Source organism: Jaculus jaculus, chromosome 8 (assembly GCF_020740685.1).
Source record: "Jaculus jaculus isolate mJacJac1 chromosome 8, mJacJac1.mat.Y.cur, whole genome shotgun sequence".
Taxonomy (NCBI): Eukaryota; Metazoa; Chordata; class Mammalia; order Rodentia; family Dipodidae; genus Jaculus; species Jaculus jaculus.
This window is the reverse complement of record NC_059109.1, coordinates 110,924,228-110,944,042: the sequence shown is the minus strand read 5'-3', so window position 1 is coordinate 110,944,042 and position 19,815 is coordinate 110,924,228. Positions and strand designations below refer to the sequence as shown.

The window sequence follows — 19,815 nt, the reverse complement described above, 5'->3', positions numbered from 1 at the left end:
TTAATGTAAGACTTTGTGCATTGGGCTTTACATGGGTACTGGGGAATGAAACCCAGGTCATCAGACTTTGCAAGCAAACACTATATATAACCTGTGAGCATCTCCCCAGTCCCTCAAGTGCCTTTTATTCTTTTTTTTTAAACTATTTTATTTATTCATTCATTTATAAGAAAGAGAGAGAGGCAGGTATATAGAGAGAATGGGTGCGCTAGGGCCTCCAGTCACTGCAAATGAACTCCAGACGCATGAGACCCCTTGTGCGTCTGGTTTATGTGGGTCCTGGGGAATTGAGCCCAGGTCCTTAGGCTTCAAAGGCAAACACCTTAACTGCTAAGCCATTTCACCAGCCCTGCCTTTTATTCATAAAGTATCCTCAGGGATTGTGGTGGAAGGTGATCTTCCTCCCTGTCTCTCTTTCCTCTTCCCCAGAACAACCCAAGCAGGACACAAACAGCACATACTGAAATGACTTTTAATATGTCGCAGCAAAATTAAAAATATACAAAAGTTTGTGGTGTACAAAAGTCTCAGTACAGAAGCCCCAGCTTGGGCCCCCTCCCCCTCCTGGGGGAGACTCAATAGGGCAAGTGGGGGTGGGGAGAAGGGGAATGGCACAGATGTAGTCAATACCAGGAGGTGGGCCTGGGAATAAGGAACAGACGTTGTCAGACCACAGAGGGCAGAGCGAACATGGAGGGAGGGTCACCCAGAATTGTGCTGACAGAGGAAATCGGCCCTTTGGGCATGGCTAGTGGTTCCTGGAGAAAAGTGTGGAGGGTTTCAGAGCTGCGGGCCTTCTCACGGAACACCTCTTTGGGTTCTGGTCCCACCCTGCCACCAACTTGCTGTGTGATCTTGGGCAGTTCGCCTGCCATCTCTGGGCCTGCCCCTTCTGTAGGAAGGAACTGGGTAACCAAGCCACCCACGTTGGCATTCCAGACCCTGCCTGAGGGTCTGCGGAGGCAGGACTGGGCACTGGTGGGTACTTTGGGGGATTCTGTGTTAAGTGACCTGATGGAATATGTAGAATTCCCCTACCCTCCAGCCCTGGAATCTAACTTGAGGCCTTGCCAGGATGTGTTTGCGATCAGCCCAGCTTGAGTTAATCTTATGTGGCAAAATGAATCCTTTATTAAGAAAGGAAGCTTGTTTGAGAGAGGTTGGTGGGGGAGAGAGAGAGAGTGGAGAGAGGGAGATAAACGGAGACCTTCTCTAACTAGTGAGTGACCGGTTTGGAAACCAGGCACGTGGGGGCAGGAAAAGGGTCCCAGTAAGTCTGGTTGGATTCTGAAATTTGTGTGAAGGAAGGTGGAGGAATAGCCTCCTCCATCTTGGAGCATCCTCACTCCCCACCATGCCCCAGGATTCCCTCCGTGCTGGCTATTGCAGGTGCCCTGGGCCTCCGTCATCCTGCCTGGCCTGGCCTGGGGACCCTTACAGAGCTGTGCATAGAATAAAGGCCAGCCATGCTGAGGAGGGGCCGGCCTCCTTGTTCATAGAAGGTCAGAGTGGGAAGGACAGAGAGTAGGCAACCCTGTCCCCTGGGGACTCTGCCTCTAGGAAACAGACCTGGCTGCATTGGACCTCTCTTGGCCTTTCTTACAGTGTCCCCCTTAAAATTCTTCCTCCCCTCTCCTCTACCTGTAGTAACCAAGAACTCAGAGTGTCTCAGCCTTCCTGCAACTACAATGGCACATGGATCCTGTCTTCCCCAGCCAGGGGCCTCAGAAAATGTCTCTGGCTGGAAGGGGGACCCAGGCCTCTGCCCAGATGGGCCTCCGGGACTGGTATTCACTCCATCCCTTTCACCGCAACACCCCGAAACTCTTGCTTACCAGCCCCAGCTCCCTTCCCTGCCCGCCTCACCCCAGTTCAGCCTGGGTGGAGGTGCAGCACAAGACAGGACAGGCCTGGGATCCTAGCGTTCCGTCAGAAACTGAGACCTGGGCTCTCTCCACCCAGTGAGGCTCCCTCCTAACCAGGAGTCCCCAAAGTGGAGAAGACCCCAGGTCATAGGTTGCCCCATGAGCCATGGAAAAGACATGGAGTCCCCATATCAGATGCTGGTTCCCAAACCAAGGACCTGCGCTACCCAGACCTCAGCTAAGAGTGTGTGAAGTTTTTTTTGTTTTTTCTTCATATGACCAGCATGGGGACTTAAGGTTGGACCAGCCTACTCCCAGAGGGAGCCAAAGCCCCGGTGCCTCAATCCTCAGAGGGGATTCTGGACTCTGCAGGGATCCCCAAAACCTCTTCCACCCTGTGAACTGGAGGTCATGTTGAAGCAGTGGCCCAGGAGCCAAATATGAGCATTTAACTTGGCTAGTAACTTGTTTTTCAAAACTTGAACCCTATTGCCTACAAGAGGGGGCCACTGCTCTGCTGTCAAAGACCTTCCCTCGCCCCATTTTCCCTTCCAGAGACATCTGGGTTTACACCCTGTGCACCCTGCCCCGGGGAGAGCCCTCTTCTCCCTGTCAAGCTTTTGTTTGGGCCCTGCAGAACTTTTGTCTTCGACTCCCAAGTGCACATCTGGAAATCCAGACATTCCTTGCCCTCCGGGGCCTCTGCTTTCCCAGCTGTCAGGGCGACACCTTAGGGAGACAAAGGTGCGGCAGGGCGCTTGCTGAGGGTAAGGCGGATGTGGAGTTGATGAGGGAAGGGCACCGAGACAGCCTCCCTTGTTGGGCAGCCCCCTGTTGCGGAAGATGGCACCCCGCGCTGCCGGCTGGGATGGGGGGTTATTATTACAAGGCACATGGTACATTGGTGAGTGGGGGTGCAATGAGGGGTGTGTGGTGCCTGGGGGGGGGGTTGGGGGCCTCAGTCAGCAGCCTGATGTGTTGGTTTGAGGGAGGCAGCTTGAGGAAATGGGGACACAGGTCCCCAGAAGCTGAGATCAGACACTAGGGCAGGTCCTGCCTGGTACTTTCATACCTAGGCTGTCTTTTTGTCTTCTGCTCCTGGGAAAGTTAAGATGGATCCAACTACCTTTCGTCTCCTGGAAAACCCTATTCTGCCACCAATTTGCTCTGCGGTCTTGGGCAAGTGGCTGGCCCTGTCTGTTTCTTGTATAATAATGGCTGCGGGAGCAGGTGTCTCTGGAGACCCCAAGGGCCTCTCGGGGCTCTGCTTGTGAGTCACGACAAGGATGCCATAGGATCCCAGGAAGGGCTAAGCATTCAGACCGAAGGATGGGGAACAGGGGTGGAGGAGGATCCAGGGGGCCAGTTGTGGCAGGGAAGAGACTGGCTGAGGTAGATTGTGTCACAGAAAGGAACCCAAAACGCTAGCTCCAAGGGGACAGGCCAGCATAGAGGGGCACCTCAAGCAGGGCAAGATGGTGGCGAGCTCCAGGGAGAGAAGTCGTTTGGGGGATGAGCTCTCTGCCTAGGGTGAGGAGGGAAGGTGCTCCCAGCTCCGGGCCCTCTGACCATGACCTTTGCTGACGCTCGGACGTCCTCACAGGCACAGACCCCGGGGAACATTCTGTAGGACTGAGATTATGTGGAAGAGGTGGAGTTAAATCCAAAGCTCCAGGAGCTCCAGGCCATGCATGTCTGGCTCTGCTCACCCCAGCTAACTGCCTCCCTGGGCTTCCCAAAGCTGTAAAGCCCACCCAGCAACCTTAGCAGATTTGCAATGCTTCCTTCTCGGGCTCTGGGGCGTTGAGATCACTTGCCAGGGGCGGCCCCACGTCATCTTCTGGGCCTGTCTCGTTTGTGGGATGGAACTATATAGCTCTGATAGGGGTGTCGCAAGTGGGAGAACCAAGTGAAAATTCCCGGTACCTTGGGCACTAGAGAAACAGATGGCCGGGTCTTGAGCCTGTCCTGGGTGCCCTGTCGCACTGAGGCTGTGAAGTGTGTGTAACTGTCACTCGCTCTCCAAAGCCATTTCTGGGCAGAGGACAGAGGCCTGGGTTGGGGTGGGGGTGCTCCTCGTCACTCTTGGGACCTCTTAGGGGTCATGGAGGCAGAAGGAAGAAGCCTTGTGGGTTGACGGGTGATTGATGCCTCCGCCTGTGGTGCCAGGCCGGCTGGTGTGATGTGTGTGTGTTTGTGTGTGTGTGTGTGTGTGTGTGTGTACTCAGTCTACCCTCTCAGCCCATGGTGTCCCCTCACACCCTGAGAATGGCCCCCCTTCCTGTGTCCTCAGTAAATTCACCATGCCCCAACACCATGGATGAATCACTCAGGAGTCTAGAATCGTGACAGTAGCTGCCACTCAGGGCCTGTTTCCCATTCGTAACCCCTACGGCGGTGGGGTCAGGGGTCAGAGACCACCTGTGTCTCATTTGCATAGTCTAGAATTCTCATATCCAGCTCAGTTTTTATCTGTCCCCAAAGTCCCTAGATGTCCCCTCTCCCAATAACCTCACCTTAGTTGGCACAGGACAGCGGGGAGGGGACTCCAGGCTTGGTCTAGAGGTTCTGTCCTTTTACCCATAGTATGTGGTTCCCCACTCCCCTCATCCTGAACTCCACCCAGGATTGGCTGTCCCAGGTTGTGGGGGAGGTAACCCTGGATGAGTGGTCCCATGCGTACCCCAGATGTCTGGGTCATGGGAACAGGCCACAGACCCTTGGGGCCTTGTCCAGTTAAAAGAAAAAGAAAAAAAAAAAAAGTCAGGTTCCCAGGCGCTACCCTGGGGAGCTGCATCTGCAGGGTGGCAAATAGCCAGAATTGATGTCACGTCCCCAGAGCTTTTTATTTATTTATTTTTTCCAGCTGAGAATCGGTTGGCAGCTGAAATGTCTCAGAGGTTCTGAGGACAATTTCCTTTTAGAAAGACAAGACCGGGGTCATAGGCAGGGGGCTAGGATTCCCAGAAACTCTGGCAGTCTAGAACTGGAGCCCCCTGTATTTTACTGCTCCTCTCCCTTCCAGGACAGGAGTTAGAAACTCCACATCAGAGCAGCTAGGCTCAGGCGTCCTTGGCTCCCCTCAACAGAATAGAGATCATGTTATGAACAAGTGTTCTAGAGAACCTCATGTAAAACAGCCCGCCTCTTGCACAGTTCCTCTGTCACGAACCTCAGTCAACTCTAGTTGGGCCAGAGGACCTTCCTAGACATTGCATCTTCCATGTTGACCGCTATCTAGAAGGAACATTCCAGATGGTCCTCTAGAAAACAGCTCCTTAAAACGTTTTGCCTGAGGGTCAGGACCACATCCATTAACAGCCTAGAACCCAGTGCATCCTCTTGTTCTGTCTGCTCTGGGGTGCCGGTGCCCCTCCCCCTATGTCCCACCCCTTCACGCTGCTGCCAACCTGGACCCCTCAGGGCTCTTTCTCCTGCCTAGCTCTGCTCTGCTGCCCCTCCCATTCCCCACCTCCTCCAATGCCCCTCCTGCCCAGCTCCCCTCCCTACAGAAACTGTCCAAGATGTCCCTACTCACCCCACACCTCCCACCGCTTCCTCCACCCTTCTCAGAGATAGCTGATCATCAGGAAGGCGGCCCCTTCCCCACATACCCTAAAGCACACATCTTCTAGGCCATGGGCCCCAGGCAGTGCCTTTTTTTTTTTTCCTGGTAGGCCCCCCAGGGGTGACATGTGGTCAGCTCCAGGCAGGGAGAAGGGTGGGGGCTCCTGAGCCAGACATGGTATGGCATCCCCGTGAAAGTGGGGCAGCTCAGGAGGGGGTAGCACCAGTTAATGCCATGGCCCTGGTTCAGGGGAAATTGGATAATGGGCCACAGAGCTGAAAAGGGGGCCTCCACAAGGCTGTCCCCTTTCCCAAGGAAACCCAATGGTGGGGCCACTTTACCCTCGGATCCAGAGATCCACTCCGTCTCAGCCTGGTGGCCCTGGAATCCAGACTCAACACTGTGGTCAACGCGGGGGGGTCAGCCAAGCCCGTCCCTTTTAGAGGACACGAGCGTGGCCTACACCGTGGTCTCATACTCCAGCAGCTCCTGGGAGGTGCCCGGGCTCCGGTACTGTAGCCGGGGCGTGGCAGGTGAGGCGTACTCTAGTGCCAGAATGGTCTTCCGGAGCCTGCGGTCGATAAAATGAGCATCCCACGCAGGGTACTTTTTGCGAGGCAAGTCAATCCTAATGACGGGCCCCTCTGTCCTCAAGGGGCGGGCCACTGGCCCGGGGGGCAAGCCAGGCCGCACCTGGAAGACAGGGGGCGTAGGCGTCCCAGCCCGCTCGCCTCCGGCCGAGGCCCCCCCATCCCGCTCAGCGCCTGTAGTCCTGGGCAGAGACCTCGGGGGACTGGTGACAGCGTCCGCTGGAGGGCCACAGGTTCCCGGGTCTTCCTGGAAGATGCAGCCGGGCGTCTGGGGACCCAGCATGGGCCCGTTGGGATGCAGGAGACAGTAGTACACACACATGAAGAATATGCCCAGTGCAAAACTGGAGGCCACCACGCAGACCAGGATGAGCGAGGAGAAGTCCGTGGAGAAGTGGCGGCTGGAGTACCAGAAGCCCGTGAGCGCCGCGTTCTCCAGCAGCACGATGCAGTAGTAGAGGGTCATGCGGTGGCGGCTGCGGCCCTCTTTGACGTTGAACCAGCAGAAGATGTAGATGATGCCCACCACCATGTTGTAGATGATCTCCTCCCACTTGGACATGCAGAAGTCCGTCTCCCCCTGGATGACCCAGAAGGTCATGACGCACCAGTGGGCCACAATGAAGATGCCAAAGTACAGCTGGTAGACGCTGGCGAACAGGGCGAAGGCCAGGCTGCGGGCGGCGATGGTGAACAGGTGCCACAGCACCTGAGCCACGGCCCCCTTGTAGGACAGGGGACGCTTGTCATCCCGGGAGTCCCGCAGCACCTTCTGGTAGGAGGCCAGCGTCCAAGCCAGGGACACGAGGGAGGCAGAGATGGAGAGAGCTGTGGAGACAGGGTAGGGATGGGGTGGGCTGGGTTAGGGGTGGGTCTAGGGTGGGGTCTGGAAAGGGGGCCGTCCTGGCTCAGGACCTGGGTTCTGAGAGGGGTGGGGGGAAGGGTCAGTGGACTGTTAGGGCTGTGAGGAGGGTCTGGTGGTGGTGGTGGTGGTGGTGCGGGGTGATCTTCAAGGTCAAGGGTAAAGTGGGGTGAGGGTGAACAGGGTTAGGTACCTCTGTGGGAAAGGGGGGGCATAAAGAGTACCTGAAGTTGTATGATCTTGGTCTCCGTGGGGGCCAAGTCTAGGATTCTAGTATGGGACAGACAGGGTCCAGGGGTCTTGATGGGAGGGTGGGAAATTAGGGTCTGGGGCTCTGGGAGTAGAAGAGGGGGGCCGAAAGGGGGTTATGATTAGGACGCGGAGGAGCAAGAGGGGGGGCATTAGAAGATATGTGTGGGGGATCAACTGGAGCAGAGCAGAGCTGAGGGGTGAGGCTATCCCAAGTGAGACCCTGTTTCCTGGGTGGAGAGTGGGGTCCCAGGGGTCCTGAAGGCTAGTGATGGAGTCTTTTAGGATACTCCTGAGGTGGTAGAGATGGGGGGGACCTTAGGCAGGGTCTGAGTGGGGAGAGCACCAGGTGCTTTAGAGAGACAGGGGAATGTAGCTTTTCTGTGCCACTGACCAGTTTAGCCTGGACATGCTGGGGTGGGGGGAGAGAGGACAGGACCTTCAAAGTGGAAAGGACATAGGTTCTCTGCCAACTGATGGCGACTGGGCAGGTCTGTGCGGGCAAGGAGGAGCGGCTCAACCAATCTGGGGAGTGGAGGGGGCAGAGAATTGACTCCCCCAAGTGGGTCTAAGCTGTGTTGAAGGGCAGAAATAGGGTCTGATCTGCTCGGGCGATAAGGCAAGGGAACAGGGGAGGTGCCCTCCAGGCCTGAAGGATGGTGAGGGGGTCCAAGGAGACATGGCATGTTGAGAGCCCTAGACGGTGGTGGTGGGAGACTCCCTAAGCCCTGACCGCGCGGACCTGGGGTGGGGGCGGGGCGCAGGGGGGTCCCCCGGGCCTGGGCGGGCGGGCTCACCGGTCAGCACGTCGGGCTGCTGTCCGCGGAGCACCAGCAGGCTGAGCTGCAGCACGAGCTGCGGCGCGCTGCGCAGGAAGGTCTCCAGCAGGCGCAGCATGCTCACGTCGGCGCTCTCGAACAGCATCCGCCAGTAGAAGTGTCTGCGCAGCCGCTCCCCGCGCCAGCGGCTCTGTAGCCCCAGGTACAGGGCGCGCAGGTACCTGCGGGGGTGGGGGGGGGGCGACAGCCAAGAAACAGGGGACCAGGAATCAATCCCAGGCAACACCCTAACCATGAGACCACACTGCCTCTCACTGCAAACCACCCAAGGGCTTTGTCTACGGGGTTCCTTTAGGGACAACCCCCCCCCCCCCCCCCCCCCCCGCCCCGTGCCAATCTCCAACCCTGCTCCAGCGTTTTCTGGCCTATCGCGACCTGTCCTCAGGCAAGCTGCTCACCCAACACACTTGGTGGCTCCGGCAGCTTGTCACAGAGTCTGAGGCTCTGGTGCGCTTTCTCACTGCTGGTCTTTTACACCGGCTGGTCCCTCTGCCTGAAAACACCAGTCTCCAACCCAACCCCAGGCCCAGACTTGGACAAGTCTTGCTTTTCTTCCACATCTTTGCTTTTTAAACAGAACGTTGTCTCCTTGCGCACGTCTTGCTGAGCACATCCACCGGGGACAAGGAGCCTCTTCCAGTCTCCCATCTTCCTCTCCCAGCCCCCACACCACAGTGGGCTGAACTGCCTGGTCATGCACGCCTCTCCCCCAGCTGTGAGCTCCATGACCCTGGCTACATTGCCTGATAAGTGCAGCACCCTCAGCTCTTAGCACTCAGCAGGGGGTTGGATGGGTGCGTGCCTGCATGGCTACAACTCTTTCTGGAGCTGGCAAGGAAGGAACTCTGAGTCCTGAGCTTCACTTCTGATTTTACTATGAGTTTGCTGTGTGGAACCCTCATTCTTCCCTCCCATGGTAGCAGGGAGAGTTAAATTACAAAGAGCAGTGTCTACATACGATGAAGTGGGACCTGGGTCCCATTTTCCTTCCTGGTCATTGTCACCACAGACTATGTCTCTTCTCCAGCCCCCTGAAGACTTTGATGCATGGGACAGCAGGCCCTTTGCTAAAACAAGACAAGGATCCTCCAAAAGTGGCTTCCAGGGAAACAGGGGGAGGGAGTCCCAACACGGACTTAGTGGCCCTGTTGCCTGAATCTGAGACTGAGGCTCTAGGGATTTGGGAAGTCTGTTCCCAGATGTGGAATGCTGGCAATTCAAGACATTGTTTGGGAACCAGGAGACACAGTGCACAGGGAGAAGCCTTGGTGGCTATTGGATTAACTGATGCTCAGTTTCCTCAAGTGGGTGCTCCGCTTTTAGCTGTGCCGCAGCCCCCACCCACCTTACTTTCTTTATCTGCCAAAGAGAGGGGTGAGCTTGATGGCTTTGGAGTCCCTTCTGAGCTAGTATTCTGTGATTCAGGCTCTTCCCCAGACATTGCCAGAGACATCTAATTTGGGGTCCTCCCTTCATCTTCCCTGCACCAATCAATACTTCAGACAAACCCTCAACATGACAGTTTACAGGGCTGGCAGTCAAAAGGGCAGAGATGCGCCCACAACAGCTGACTTGTGATATGCAGAGGCCCTGCAACCCCTCTTTCTCCCGAGGAACTCCCTTCAGCCATCACCACCTGTGTTCGCACCCACAGCCCCTGACACAGAGCCTCCGCCTCTGCACAGCTCCAGGCCTGGACTGTTTCTTCGGATGAGCTAAAAGTCAACTCCCTGCATCGGCTCTTCTCCGGCCCCCTGCTTGCCCGCCACCTAAGGATTACTGCAGCCAGAGTCATTCATTCACATGGCAGGCGCATCATTCATTCACATGGCAGGCGCCCTCTGACCGGCTCTGTGCCCGGTTTTGTTCGCCTGCATGTTTCAGGGCCCATGGGTGGGAGATGAGGTAATGTGTGAAACAGATGCTATATGATGCTTTGGGACCTCGAGGAGAGTTGGGTAAGTTTGCCTGGGGGAGGAAGTCAAAGAATCCCTCCTTGGGGCTGAAGAGATGGCTTAGTGGTTAAGGCGCTTCCCTGCAAAACCAAAGGACCCAGGTTTGATTCCCCAGAATCCACATAAGTCAGATGTATGAGGTGGCGCATGTGTTTGGAGTTCGTTTGCAGGGCTAGAGGCCCTGGCGCATCCATTCTCTCTCCCTCTCGCTCTCTCTGTTTCTTTCTCTCTCTTTCTCAAATGAATGAAAGAATCCTTTCTTCAAGAAGAACAATTTTATATCAGTTGTTTTGTTTGTGAAACAGGTTTTCATGAAGCCCAAACTGGTCTTAGACTTCCTGTGAAGCTGAGGCTAGCCTTGACCTCCTGACTCTGCTGCCTCCACCGTGCCCTGCTTTGATCTCGGGGTTTTTTTTTTTTTTGTTGTTGTTGTTTGTTTGTTTGCTTGCTTTTCGAGGTAGAGTCTCACTCTGGCCCAGGCTGACCTGGAATTCACTATGTAGTCTCACAGTGGCCTCAAACTCACGGTGATCCTCCTACCTCTGCCTCCCGAGTGCTGGGATTAAAGGCGTGTGCCACCACGCCTGGCGTGATCTCGGTTTTAAAGTACACATTAGTGTTGGGCTTGAAATACAAGTATTCATGAGGTTGAGGCAAGAGAAGCTCAAGACCAGTCTGAAAAATAAATTGGCAAAAACCGGGCATGGTGGCGCACACCTTTAATCCCAGCACTCGGTGGGGGGGGGGCAGAGGTAGGAGGATCTCCGTGAGTTCGAGGCTACCCTGAGATTCCATAGTGAATTTCAGGTCAGTCTGGGCCAGAGTGAGACCCTACCTGGAAAAACCAAAATAAATAAATAAATAATTGGTTAATCAGCCAATTGATTGGTAAAGTAAACACACACACAGGCATTTGAAGGAGCATCGAGAAAGGCTTTCCAGTGGAAGAGCTGGCTGATGTAATGGGGCAATGGGAGAATGTGACCTTTCAGGAGTGTAGGTGTGATTTGCCCAGTTGGGTCTGGACAAGAGGGTTCCGCTGGACAGGGACAGGATTAGAATTTTCACACTGTATCACGTTGTGAAACCTCATCCAAATCGGATACCCAGTTCCAGATTGCGGTGCTGGGGTGTTGCCTGGTGGTAGGGCTCCTGCTCAGCATGCACAAGGCCCTGGGTGTTCCAACCCCAGCACTAAATAGATAAATAAAAATCTGGACTGCAGATTTAAAATAAAATTTGAACTCCATCCCAGAATCAGAGGTGACATGATCAACTCGGAAGCTTCGAAAGCTTGCTCTGGAGGCTGGCTTGGAGGGAAGCCAAGACTGGGGCTTAGTCCAGGCCTGCAGTGAACACGCCTAAGCTAAAACAGGGGAAAGAGATGGAACAGGGAGGTGGTCAGAGGTAGGGGTAATGGGAGGAACCAAGGTGGCCCCAGGGCTTCTGAGGCCCCCCCTACCCCAACACAGGTTTTCCCTCCCAGCCTCCATCTCCCAGGCCTCCCTAGCCTATTCCCTTCCCCATCTCTGTGGCTCTGACTTTGAACAGGAAGGAGAGGCCAGCTGGTCCAACATGAAGGGGCCTGGGGAGTTGGGGGAGGGCAACACCCTGGAAGTTTCTTTCAGGCTGGAAGACCATCTGTTTCCGCCCAGGTCAGCACGAGGGAGGCACTGGCCCCGCCAGCATCCATCACTACCTGGCAGGCTGCCTGCCACCTCCCCACCCACCCCTACCTCTCCCCTGCAGCTCCCAGCTAACCACAGACAAAGGGCTTGCTCAGTCCAGGGCTGCTATGGGCAGGCAGGAAATGGGGAGGGGCAGGAAGGAGGCCTCTGAGGTCCATCCATCCAGCACCGGTGGGCTGTGCAGAGACCACGCTGCAGCCTGGGGATGAAGGTTCAGCCTCACTCTAGTGCTTTTGGCAACTTAACCAACACTGGCTGCTCCTTCCAATGGGCACCAAATGCTCATTGCCAAGGGCCTGGGAGATGTTCACGGGTTTAAGAGATTGTTTGAGGCCTGGGAAAAAAAAAAAAAATTGGCTCCAAAACACAGGGAAATAACTGCAGAATCAAAATTAATAAATGTTTAATTAAATGTCTGCAAAACAGAACACGATGTCAGCTAGTCAACTGCAATTTGGCTTTTATCTGGTTATATATAATTTACATGGGATGTTTGATGTGGTTTCATTTTAATATACCCAGTAGATGTGGGACCCATAAATGTCTGAACACAGCCCTGCTGCCCAGCATATGCAACCTCATTTCTCTGCCTCAGTTTTCCCTTCTCTGCAACAGGGTTGACAGTGTCCCGGTCCTTCCCTCACCCCTGCTTCGTGGCCTTACGTAGTCCCTGCTTCTCTGAGCCTTAGTTTTCTTTCTTATGAGCACTGAGTGATATTTAACAATAATTTACAAACTGTAGAGAAGTGCACATAGAGGGCTGGAGAGATGGCTTAGTGGTTAAGGTGCTCGCCTGCGAAGCCTAAGGACCCATGTTCGACTCACCAGATTTCACATAGGCCAGATGTACAAGGTGATGCCAGTGCACCAGGTAGCACATGCCCACAAGGTGGCGCATGTGTGGAGTTTGATTGCAGTGGCTGGAGGCCCTGGTGCACCAATTCTCTCTCTCATAAAAAAAGAGGGGAAAAAATAATGCACATAGAGGTGAGAGTTGACACTGATTATCAAAACTGCTCTTGAAACCTCCTCCAGAAAGCCCATCCCACTCGGCACCCCATCCTGAAAGGAAGCTGATGCCCCCATGGATGGGACCAATATCCCCCACAAAGGACACCTCATCTCAAAGTAAAGAATGGACACTTGGGAAGAGTATTCATTTTCTCCAAAATAGTCCCCCCCCACCCGGCAGTCCATCTAACTCTCCAGTGCCACCTTCAAGGGCAAGAAACCGTCATCTCTTGCAGGGATGATGACGGCAGACTTTTCTGTGGGCCCGGTGCATCCACTCCTGCCCCCTGAAGTCCGCTCTCCACATGGAAACCAATGGGGCATTCTTAAAGCCTGTCAGATCATGTCATTTCCCTTCACGAAACCTTCCAGGGACCTCTTGTCATCACACTTGGAACCAGAGCCAAACTTCTCCCCTTGACTTCCAGGCTCCTAACCATCTGGCCAGCCTGTTTCTCTCAGTGCGTCTCAAGCCACTGCCTCTCTTCTCCCCACACTCCAGCTGCACTGAGGGTTCCCTGAGCTGAGCCAGAAGCGTCTCTGCCACAAGACATAGGCGCTTGCTGCACGCTCAGCCTGGAACATCCTCCTCAGATCCTGCTGCGGCTGGCTCCTCACCAGCTCCCCTGTCACCTCCTTATATAGAGAGGAGGACATCCATCCCATGTTGGCACTTGCCATCTCACCAAAGCACTCCAGCCCATCATATCCCCATCTTATTTTCTTTTTTTTTTCTGAGATAGGGTCTTCCTGTAGCTCAGGCTGACCTGGAATTCACTATGGAGTCTCAGGGTGGCCTCGAACTCACGGCGATCCTCCTACATCTGCCTCCGGAGTGCTGGGATTAAAGGCGTGCGCCACCACACCCAGATCCCTTGTCTTAGTTTCTTCCTGACATGCTATGAAATAATCTTGTTTATGGAGACACTTGTTTTCTACTCTGTCACTGAGGATCCGTGAGGCAGGGCCTTCGGTCTGTGTTGGTCACCACAGTGGAGCTCTGCATTTAGCGCATGTGGAAGGCACAAGGTGAGTGTTTATCGAGTGAACAGGTGAGTGAGAGTGTGGGGTGTGTGTCCCTCCTGCTCTAAGAGGGTCTAAGCATCTCTGTCTCAGTCTCGCCCAACCAGAACACCTTGCAGGCTCCTCCCTGATCCATTCAATTCTTCCTCTTTCAACATGCCTTTCCTAGTGTTCTTCCAGCCTGGTTAGGCCTCCTTCCTTCTAACAGTTCCTTTAAAAAATTATTTATTTACGCTGGGCGTGGTGATGCACGCCTTTAATCCCAGCACTCGGGGGGAGAGGTAGGAGGATTGCCATGAGTTCAAGACCACCCTGAGACTCCATAGTCAATTCCAGGTCAGCCTGGGCTAGAGTGAGACCCTACCTCAAACAACCAAAAAAAAAAAAAAAAAAAAAGAAAGAAAGAAAGAAAGAAAGAAAGAAAGAAAGAAAAAGAAATAATTATTTATTTGCAAGCAGAGAGAGAGAGATGGAGAGAGGAGAGACAGAGAAAATGGGTGCACCAGGGTTCTCCAGCAACTGTAAATGATCACCAGATGCATGCACCACTTTGTGCATCTGCTGGGTACTGGGGAATTGAACCCAGGTCGGTAGGCTTTGCAGGCAAGCGCCTTAACTGCTGAGCAATCTCTCCAGCCGCCAGGCCTCCTTCCTTCTAACAGTTCTCAGACTTAGCGTCCTGGAGGTCAGGGTGCCAGGTGCTCTTAACCCGACAGTCCACTTCTGTTGCTCACAAGTTAAGAGGAGGAAGCAAACACTGAATTGTCTACATGGGTTCTAAGGTCTTGCTACGTAGTTCTGGCTGGCCTGGAGCTCCCTGTATAGATCAGGCTGACTTGAAACTTGTGGCAATCTTCCCCTCGGTGTCCCGAGTGTTGGGATTACTAGGCACAAGCCACTATTATGTGTGGCTTCTGACTTCCAGTCTTATGGTAAGAAGTGTGTTCCTAGAAGAAATCAGAAGAGTCAGTAAGCGTGCACTGCTGGGGTCGGGAGCAAGAGACCAGCCTGGCTAAAAGAGAAGTCAGAAGTTCGGGTACAAAACTCAGCTACCATTGATCCAGACCGCTGTCCCTGCAGGACCCCATGGCCTCCATGAGCAGGCGACAGGGTCAGCAAATGGACAGAAACCCTCTCTTTTCAGCCGGCATGTTCACCACGGTGGCCTGGGGTCCTGGGGATTCTCTTTAATGGGATCCCATGTCCCTGAGAAGTTTCTTGGCTCGGCATCTGGGTCACCCTGTCTGAGTCACCGAGCTCCTGGTAAAAGGTGAGGTTTCTGGCCCTGGCCTTATTTCCATTCAGGCTGTCAAACCTAGCCACAGGCCGGGCCTCAGCTCCTAGGTTGTTGTCTGTTCTGTCTGTCCCTTGAGGACAGGCTTGTCCTCTTTCCTGGCTCCTCCACTGTTGTCAGTCAGTCTGTCAGCTTCACACTGGGACCCTGTGTCAGTCCACCTGTCTGTCCCTTAGACTACGAGTCACACTGGTTCTCAGATGCTGAGTTCCCCTGTCAGTCTGACCTGGGCTACTGAGTCAGCTTGTCTGTCTGTCTGTCTGTCCCTTAGACGCTGAGGCAGCCTGTGCCTGTGGACACAGCTATGCTTGCTGCCTAACTGCTGTCTGTCTGTCTGAGATGCTGGGTGTGCTCGTGGGTCTGTCTGCCTGGGGGTTGCCGTCCCTCGCTGCCTGGTCCATCTGCTGGTCTGCTGCTCAGCTCGTGGGCCGCCCGGTTTCCAGCCGTCCTCCCCTGCTGGCTCCTCCTCTCCCTGACTCCGGGTCCCTCTCTTGTCTATCTGCGTCTCTCACATCCTCAGCTCCTCCATCTGTCGTCTCCCTGTTCTCGGGCGCCCATTCTCGCCCCTCCCCACTCCCCCTCACGGCTCTGGGCCAAAACCACAGCAGCCTCCAGCGGCTCCCCAGCTCTGCTCCATCCAGGCAGCAGCCTGAGCCCTGAGTGAGGGGAGCCCGGTCTCCAAGACCCCTGAAGGCTGAAGAGAGTGGGACCAGGGAGACAGCATGACTCCAGACCCACCAAGCCTCTCAGTGCACTGTAGGGCTCAGGGGACAGTGTGTAAGCCTTAGCGACATGAAGATCACAGCTCACGCTGAGTGCCAGCTGTATGACCGCATGTGCTGAGTCTCTCTTATGCACACCCAGTCCTCACAGAAACCCAGAAAAGGACTGGGACCCGTCTAAAGTCACACAGCAAGTTAGTACCACACCGACAATGCATGCCCGGCTCTCTGTGCCCCCTTGAGCCACGCAGAGGCTTTATAGGTTCTGGTCTGTGTACTCGCCAAGGAAAGCAGGCCTGACTCAGAGACAGAGAACCCCCACGGGGGATTGGGGAGACCCAGCTCAGACCAGCTTCATTACTTCCTGGCTGTGCAGCTCTGGGCAAGTGGCTGTCCTTCTCTGAACCCCTTGGCTCAGTGTCCACCTAGGGTAGCTGGGAAACCAGAAGGCGGTAATTTGGCCCAGGGTACTTGACCATGGGAGCTTTAAGGAGATGTCTACTCTGGGGCTCTTTCAGGAGCTTGGTAGGAGGCCTGGTAGTTGCTAGCCAGGCATGGTGGTGCCCCCCTGTAATCCCAGTGCTCAGGAGGCTGAGGCAGGAGGATTGCTAGTGTGAGGTCAGCCTGAGCTACCCAGTAAGACCCTTGCCTAAAAACAAAACAAACAAAACCCAAAATTCTTAATGGAAGGAAGGTCTGTTCCCCTCCCTCTCCCCTGGTTTCATCTGCAACAGAACTGAGACCCACTCCCAGTGGCTGTTCCTGGTGCTCAGTGACTCTGTCTGTCCCCAAGAGCAGAGGCTCAGAGAAGATCCTGTGTGGAGAGTCCACAAGGTAGGTCTTTTCAGGGGTCTCTGCCCCTCAAAAGTAACTCTCACCCATTTGGTACATTCTATGATGTACTTTGCTAAAATCCTCACTGGAGTTCTGTGAGGCTTGTGAACAGGACCCCACTTTCCAGATGAGGAGACCAAGTGTCAGCAAAGCAAAGGTTCATTTGACTTTTTTTCAATGAGGGAGAGAGTGCAAAAGAGAGTTTTTATGATAGACAGAGAGACAGAAAGCGAGCTAGAGAGAATTGGCACACCAGGGCCTCCAACCTTTGCAATCAAACTCCAGACCTTGCACATGTGTTCCCTTGTGCGTCTGGCTTACATGGGATCTGGGGAGTTGAGGGTCCTTAGGCTTTGCAGGCAAGACCTTAACCGTGAAGCCATTTCTCCGGCCCTCCTTTGACTGTTTTGAGGGAGTTGGTGCTAGGAATTGAACCAAGAGTAAGTGCTCTGTCATTGAGCTGATTCCCCCAAGTCTCACTTGACACCTAATGTTTTTTTTTCCAAACACGTTTGAGAACCTACTATGTGCCAAGAACTATGGTGGACACAGAGTTGCCAAGAGCGATCCAACCCATCTGTTACGAGCTCAGTCTGATGATGGAGGCGTGGACATTAAACCACCATAGCAACATGTCACACTATGTTCCAAGGCCTGGCTGTGTTCTAAGTCACACCCCTAACAAAGTCCCATAGTGCCAGTGATATTGGGGAAGGTCCTACAGCCAGGGAAGGCTTTCTGGAGGCAATAACTGTTGAACATAAAGCAAGCACACGAGGGCTGGAGAGGTGGCTTAGCGGTTAAGCACTTGCCTGTGAAGCCTAAGGACCCCGGTTCAAGTTTCGATTCCCCAGGACCCATGTTAGCCAGATGCACAAGGGGGCGCACGCATCTGGAGTTCGTTTGCAGTGGCTGGTGGCCCTGGCGTGCCCATTCTCTTTCTGTCTCTCTCTGCCTCTTTCTCTCTGTCTGTTGCTCTCAAATAAATAAATAAAAATTTAAAATAAATTTTAAAAAAGCAGGCACATGAGCTCACCAGGCGGGGGGGGGGGGAAGGTACTTCTGTCAGAGGAACAACAGGAGCAAAGCTCCTGAGGTGAGTGGGAGGGAACAGTAAGTGGTCCGCATGGCAACATCTCAAAGGAGAGGGACAGAGTGAGGTGGCCATCCTGGAGGACTTGGTCATTCTTTAATAGGAAGGTTTTAAATAGGAGAGTCATTTTAGGTGTAACGCTTGACTTGGAGGCCAGAGTAGAAGATGGAAGTCAGGTGGCCAGGTGAGAGGAGAGGAAGGTGAAGAGACATGCTGGGCAGTCAAACAGCTGGGAGGCAGCACAGCTGTGTCTCAAGGCAAAGTGGATTCCCACCGTCCACCGTCCACAGGGAGAAATCAAGCTGAGTGAGGAAACCCAGACCCCACCTGTGGGCTCTCCGGGACACACTGGCCACCTTACCTGCCCTAGGGGATAGGAAGCTCCTTGAGGGGGAGATGGTTTCAACACCCCCTTTCCCATTGGCTCACCCCTCCATGCAAGCATTCCTGCAAGGATGTAAAAAATAGGACCTTCCTGGGATTGGCAGCCAAGTGAATCCTAAATGTCAGTAAAGAGTGTGATTCTCCCCGCTTGGCTCACACTCCTGTGGTGCTGGGAGCCAGGCTGTCTCCGTCTTCCTTTGCAGCCCCTGCAGAGCCATGGACCTCTTCCTTCCTTCCTTCCTTCCTTCCTTCCTTTCTTTCCTCCCTTCTTCCCTCCCTCCCTCTTTTCTCCCCTCCCTCCCTCCCTTCCTTCCTTCCTTCCTTCCTTCCTTCCTTCCTTCCTTCCTTCCTTCCTTCCTTCCTTCCTCCCTCCCTCCCTCCCTCCCTCCCTCCTCCCTCTTTCTTTCTTTCTTTCTTTCTTTCTTTCTTTCTTTCTTTCTTTCTTTCTTTTTTTCTGTTCTCTCTCTCTTTTTTAAACTGGGATGAGATCAACCACTTCCAAGCCACTAATTTTGGGTAATAGCTGAAAAGTCAGAACCCTCTCCCATCAGCTCCCAGACAGGCCCCCCTTTTTGCTCAGCAAATGGAGGGGTAGGGACAAAGCATTTGGAACTAGGTTCCTTGTGAGTGAGACCGGCTCCCCTCCTGTCTCCGGACCTCAGCTGCCCCAGCTACAGGATGGGTTGGTGAAGTGGGGCAAAGACTGAAACTCAGGACCCCATACTCTAAAAGCCCCTTGTTCTCTTTCCTGCGGTGTCTGAGTGGAGTTGGGATCCCATGAGCCGGTGGGGAGGGGGCTGGATTCATCTCCTGGTGACATTTGAAGGTACCTGGAAATGAGGCAGGGAGAAAGAACTGCACCAGTGATCACACATCTGAGATGCCAGGTACAGACAGGGTTTCATATGCCAGTCAGTGCTCATGAGGCTAGGTTGATTTCATTTCCTGGGATTCCGGGGAGCCACACTCTGTCCAAAGGGGCTCTAGCTAACTGATGCTCTGGGGGAATATGGAGTTTTAATGACTAGGATTTAAATCTTTTCCAAGAATAGCAAGAAATTAGGATATTTATGCAAAAAAAGAACATCTCTGATTGGAAATGTTGACACCTAACTAAAAAATACTATATGCTTTTTTAAAAAGTTTTTTGAGGTAGAGTCTCGCTCTAGCTCAGGCTGACCTGAAATTTACTATGTAGTCTCAGGCTGGCTTCAAACTCATGGCGATCCTCCTGCCTCTGCCTTCTGAGTGCTGGGATTAAAGGTGTGCACCATCCTACTCGACCTAAAACATACCATATGTATTTTAAAGAAACAAGTGTTTTTTTTTTTCCTCAAGGTGTAGTAGCCCTGTTATTTATTGTATTTTATTTTATTTGTGGTTTTGAGGATTGAACCTGGAGACTTTCATATGCTAGGCAAGTTCTCTGCCATGGAGCTAAAGCCCCAACCCAAGATATATCTATAGCTATATACATTTGCACAGGTATGTGTTTAAGCATGCTCATATGTGTACTGGTGCACATGGGTGCTTGTGTGTGTGTGTGTGTGTGTGTGTGTGTGCGCATGCGTGTGGGGAGGTCAGAAATCAATGTTAAGTGTCATAGTTGATCACTTGCCACCTGACTCTTTAAAAATATTCTATTTATTTGCAAGAAGAGAGAGAGAAAGCCGGGTGTGGTGGCACATGCCCTTAATCCCAGCACTTGGGAGGCAGAGGTAGGAGGACTGCTGTGAGTTCAAGGCCACCCTGAGAATACATAGTGAATTCTGGGTCAGCCTGAGCTAGTGTGAGACCCTACCTCAAAAAACCAAAAAAAAAAAAAAAAAAAAAAAAAA

At 53.6% G+C, this 19,815-nt stretch overlaps 1 protein-coding gene across 1 annotated transcript in view; it reads right to left on the bottom strand.

Moving 5' to 3' along the window:
• Window positions 1-5,509: 5,509 nt before the first annotated feature.
• The window catches only part of Xkr7 (XK related 7), a 30,286-nt gene continuing 15,980 nt past the window's right edge, over window positions 5,510-19,815 (bottom strand). Inside the window, exons 2-3 of the mRNA XM_045157388.1 lie at window positions 7,932-8,134; window positions 5,510-6,851 (exon numbers count right to left, since the gene is read on the bottom strand). Coding sequence (XP_045013323.1) covers window positions 5,893-6,851; window positions 7,932-8,134 — 1,162 coding nt within the window. The 3' untranslated portion in view covers window positions 5,510-5,892. The remainder of the gene's footprint in view (window positions 6,852-7,931; window positions 8,135-19,815) is intronic.